Source organism: Engraulis encrasicolus, chromosome 4, assembly GCF_034702125.1.
Source record: "Engraulis encrasicolus isolate BLACKSEA-1 chromosome 4, IST_EnEncr_1.0, whole genome shotgun sequence".
NCBI lineage: Eukaryota > Metazoa > Chordata > Actinopteri > Clupeiformes > Engraulidae > Engraulis > Engraulis encrasicolus.
Window position 1 is genome coordinate 45087867 of NC_085860.1, and position 5534 is coordinate 45093400.

The window sequence follows — 5534 nt, forward strand, 5'->3', positions numbered from 1 at the left end:
TTATCAGCCGTGATAATAAACGGCACACAAGGCCTCCAGTATCTTCTGCATGAGTTGTTATTGCTTTTAGATTGCCCACACTGTTTGGACAGCGTGGCCTTGAAAAGGGGAAGCCTTGTTCTGTGTAAAACTGTGCCTAACAACTCCACTCCACTACTCTGTTTTCCCTGCCTTTTCCCCGAAGGCAGTAGGATATGATTTGATTTCTGAAGACATCACAGTGTAGCCGTACCACATGACGTCGTCAGTGCATGGTAATACATGATTTGTGCATTACAGCACTGCTGCGGAACATGATGATGCAGTCAGTGTATGGGTTTTCCGAGGCTTATCTTATCCCCACGGTGTATTTTGCAACAGTCCAAAGTCGTTACATGTGTTATGTAAGTGCTCTGCCACTAGCTGCCAAAAATATACGAGGCATCGCGGAGGAGGTCGCAGGAGGACTTGTTGTTATGATGGACGCAGCCCGCTAGGGTCATGAGAGAGTCATAACAGAGTCTCTGGTAAGCATTAGAGTGGACAGGTGTACACCTCCCCCATTGTGTTCCCGATGTCCCCAGTCCCAGAAAGCAGCACCGTCCTCTCTCTCTCTCTCTCTCTCTCTCTCTCTCTCTCTCTCTCTCTCTCTCTCTCTCTCTCTCTCTCTCTCTGCTTTTATATACTGTGACCTAGTTGCTGTCATGTAACTCAGCATGTCCCATGTCTTTACTGTTCACCACCTTTGAAAGTTATGTAATGCGAAACACAGCACACAGCCTGACCCTGCATGTGTTGAAGCCTTTGCCTTGGCCTTTTGTGTTGGCGCTGCGCTATCTCGACAGAATCTCCTTGACAGAGTCGCTCCCATTGGCAGCCGAGTTCTCTCATTGGCTCCCTCACTGGTTCTCAGTGGAGCTTTATACAACCTCACATTACAACATCTGTTTGATTACTAAATGCAATCAAGTTATATTGACCGTAATTATGTGGTTGTAGTTTTTAAATGGCAAATACACAGGCCTACAGTATCTGAGTGGGCAGTCACTGCTGCCAATGTTTGAATTGCACTTGGTGGTGCATGGCTTGGATGCAGCTGCTAGGCCATGGAAATGCATTCCATGAAGTTCTCTGCAAACTGTGTACTTGGGCTAATCTGATTGTCACATAAGGGTCTGTAGCAACTGACTGTGCAGAAAGTCGACCAGCGTTTTGCACCGTGTATCCGCTGACCCCTCTCAGTCAGTTTACTTAGCCTACTTGATGAGTTGTGAACTCTTCGATTTTCCTATAATGAAGCTGACAGTTGCATGTGGAATACTTAGGAGCGAGGACATTTCAGGACTGGATTTTTTGCAATGGTGGCATCCTATTGCAGTTCCACACTGGAGGTCACTATGGATGTGCTTCTGCAGTGTTGGCCCAGATAGTAAGGAATGACCAAATCCTGAAATCTAAAACTGTACCCAAAAGTCAGTTTGGATTAGGCAGGCCGTGCCTTCCTAGTGACGCAATACCTTCAGTGTTGCTTCTAGTCAGGCCAGGGGCAATACAAATATAGTTTCTGAGCTCCCAAAAAATCGTGAACTCCTCCCACTTTGTCGGGAAGTAAACAACCATTAGCAAACCAAGGGAGACGGGTCACCCTTGCCGTTTGCAAAATGTTAATTGTTATGCTCTTGGTCAGACCAACTCTCGGAGAGATTTGAAAGACGATGATAATCGGCTAAATTTGGATCAGCGTTTCATGTAATGGAAATTGCAGTCTGCAAATGTGTTAGTAGCCTGTATTTACGGGAATGATCTATGTGCATAGCTCACCACAGCATTGTCCTTTTTATACTGTCCAAAACCTGTTCCTCACATGTGACTCATCAGAACTCTTTAGAAGATACTGGGCGCCGCAGTGGGAAATTGGAAACACATTGGCTGTTTTTGGAAGTTGGATTTGAAAGCATTTCTTAATGCAAACACACACTTCCCTCTTCCTCCTCAAGCAATAGCTGTGAGCGAATGGATCTTGGTTGCACATCTCTGAGGAATGATCAGTAAATATTCAGTGTGTCGGATGCAGTGTGGGCTTTGTTGTGCTTTCCTCTGCTGCATGAAATAAACTAATCCTCAGGCTGTGTGTGTGTGCGTGTGCCTGTGTCTGTGTGTGTGTGTGTGTGTGTGTGTCAGCAAGGATGAGTCACTCTTTATATCAGTGCGGGAGGTCTGTCCTCCTCTCCTCTGGCGTTAGCTACTGCTGGATACAGCTGCTACAGCTGCTTCTTCAGATAAAGCACAGCTCCCTACACTACACCACTCTTCATAGAGTAGCACACACCCATACACAACGTGTAGCCTACATACGTACACACACATACTGTACACATACAGGTACCCAAGTTTGGTCTGTCTGTCTGTCTGTCTGTCTGTCTGTCTGTCTGTCTGTCTGTCTGTCTGTCTGTCTGTCTGTCTGTCTGTCTGTCTGTCTGTCTGTCTCCCTCACACTCACACACACACACACACACACACAAGCACACCAACATCATGGAACACAGCAATGGGAGGGGGCTATCAAGTGTAACGGAGGCTAGCAGAGTTGGCGTGGAACGTTAGTAAAACCTGCCACCCGAAAGCCTACAGTGTCGATGCTGTTGGGCTGGGGAACTGGTCCTTTAGTCCAGCAGTATCGTACTGTGCCTCCCATTTCCAAACCGATGTAGTTGATGAGGTCGCAGGTTCGCAGCCCCAAGGGGGACGAACAGGTGCAAGAAGACCGTCACACTAGCACTGACATCACTTTCATCTTTTCTTCACTTTAAATGGGATCTAATACCACTAGTTTAGTTTAGTTTATTGGTTTATTTCATCAGGGACCATGTGCAAAGTACATGAGTTACATAGTAAAAAGATGACCTGCACCAGATTATAGCTAATAGCTAATTTCCATCTGCAGTCCCTGGGCAGGTAAGAAAACATACAATCCACTACAGAGTATTGTGCGCCAAACACATTTTTTTTTCCTTTTTGATGACAATAACCATTGAATCTTGAACCTATAGAGTCAGCCGGAATAGGAGCAGGCCCATCCTCATTGTTATGTATTGTGTTGTGTTATGTATGTCATGCACAGTATGTCCCTATAGCCTTTTAGCTGGGTCACATGAACTCACTAGAGAGAGAGAGAGAGAGAGAGAGAGAGAGAGAGAGAGAGAGAGAGAGAGAGAGAGAGAGAGAGAGAGAGAGAGAGAGAGAGAGAGAGAGAGAGAGGAGAGAGAGAGAGAGAGAGAGAGAGAGAGAGAGAGAGAGAGAGAGAGAGAAAGAGGTGTCAGTCATTAGAGTGCTTTACGGGCCCCTGGGGCCAGAGCAGAGCAGAGCAGAGGAGCAGCAAGTAGGCCCTTGGGTCCCATAGGACAGGACAGGCAACAACAAAAGGGGACACGAAAAACAAGCCAAAATAAAAGGCAAAGCCCAAAGCCCAGGCCAAAGCTGTAACTAGCCAGCCAAGCCAGCTGTGTAGGATCCAAGTGAAGCAGACTGTGTGATCATTCTCAAATGTCAAAGTTGAATTTTGACATGGAAACCAAAGGCGTGTGTGTGTGTGTGTGTGTGTGTGTGTGTGTGTGTGTGTGTGTGTGTGCATGTGTGTGTGTGTGTGTGTGCGTGTGTGTGTGTGTGTGTGTGTGTGTGTGTGCGTGCGTGTGTGTGTGTGTGTGTGTGTGTGTGTGTGTGTGTGTGCGTGTGTGCGTGTGCGCGTGTGTGTGTGTGTGTGTGTGTGTGTGTGTGCCAGTCCTCAGGGTCTGTCTATACACACAATCCCGCCTGGCACTGACTCGAGGCTCCTGCTCTCCAAGCCGTTTAGTAGCATAACCAGCGCTGCAATGTGGCCACCAGTGGGAGCGAATTTGAAATGGACTATTATTGTATCCAGAGTCAGACAAGCATCGCGTATTTACAGCTCTTATTGGTCTCTGTGGGCCACCGTCACTGAACAACACATGGGACTGGCCTACATGGGTGTTGTGTTAGGTTTAGTTGCTGTCAATTTAAGGATATTTTAGGAAAACAGTTTTTTTGTATTTCCTTTTTTTGTTTTAAGGCTATAGTTAGTTGCTCACGTGTGTTTCTGTAATAACATAATTACATGGGTCCAGAAAGTGTCTAGTCACTGTGAGTAATGCCACCCTGCGTAATGCCACTCCTGCATACACACACAAACACACGTGCATGTATGCATGCACGCGTGCACACACACACACAGGCGGGCACGCACACACACACACACGTACACACACACACATACACGCACACACACGTGCACACACAGGCGCACACACACACACACACACACACACACACACACACACACACACACACACACACACACACACACAAGCACACCTCCGTACGTCATCAATACACATTTATAACCCGCAGTCTGTTAGTCTGACTGATGGAGGGTATACACAGGCTTCAGCTTTAATTTACTCACTGTGGAGAGTCTGGCTCTTGGCCTGTGAAACATCAAGCGTGACATGAGCCATGCAGGCCGCTGCCTTGGGGTGCTGCCCTCCGCTTCAGAGCATGTTTCAATCACGCCCCAGACCAGGGGAAGTCGTAGGGGAGAGCCAACAGGGTAACTGCCCAGGGCGGCATCCGAGAGGGGGTGCCACCATCAGGAACTCCCGCCCCCACACAACATTGCGGAAATCGCTATGAATGTGTTGAAATAATTATACACACATGATAATCATTTCAAATGTTGCTCTTTCTACAGTATTACCAAACTGTTGAGATATAAACATTACTATTAGTGTTTTTTGTCAGTATAAGCGTTTTTGGGGACGGGGCCATTGGGAAAAGGGTGGGACGTCGGAGGGGGTGCAATTCGTTGTAGCCCCCGTTCCAGTATCTCCTGATGCCTTCTATGGTATAATTATTACCTCCGCCAATGAGGTTATGTTTTCGGTCGTGTTGGTCTGTCTGTCTGTCTGTCTGTCTGTCTGTCTGTCTGTCTGTCTGTCTGTCTGTCTGTTTGTTTGTTTGTCAGCAGGATAACTCAAAACATTTTGAACTTATGAAATGACCAAAGGAAGAAGTGATTTTGGTGGCGGTCTGGATCACAAACAGGAACTAGGATTTAAAAAAAGATTCTTCCCTTTTGCTAGTCTAAAATTCGAATTGAATTGCGGGACAGGGCAAATTTTGACATTGCAACTCCACAAAAAGATGGCAGAAAATAGGTTGTAACATAGTAGTAGTCAAATGTTCTATCAAACAGCTTACTTGTCAGAGGGCTGCTCTCTCCAAGTGCATTTCTAGTTCTACCATAATTTCGAAACCCAAAGCAGACTAAATTGCATCATCTCTATGTAAATTACGCCATTTCGTCATTTATGTAAATCAACATTTGTCCGGCTGCACCATTTGCATATGAATACACAGGTATCTGCTATACGTGTGAGTGTGTCTGTACAGCATTTGACCTTTGAAAGTTAAAACTGGACTTGAACGGAGAATAAACACTCTCACAGTCACACAGTGTACCACATCACTCACTACCCAGA

General features: G+C 46.4%; 1 protein-coding gene across 1 annotated transcript in view; it reads right to left on the reverse strand.

Moving 5' to 3' along the window:
- LOC134448099 (peptidyl-prolyl cis-trans isomerase FKBP8-like) overlaps window positions 1–4511 on the reverse strand; it is a 31108-nt gene extending 26597 nt beyond the window's left edge. Inside the window, exon 1 of the mRNA XM_063197856.1 lies at window positions 4460–4511. Coding sequence (XP_063053926.1) covers window positions 4460–4511 — 52 coding nt within the window. The remainder of the gene's footprint in view (window positions 1–4459) is intronic.
- Window positions 4512–5534: the final 1023 nt, after the last annotated feature.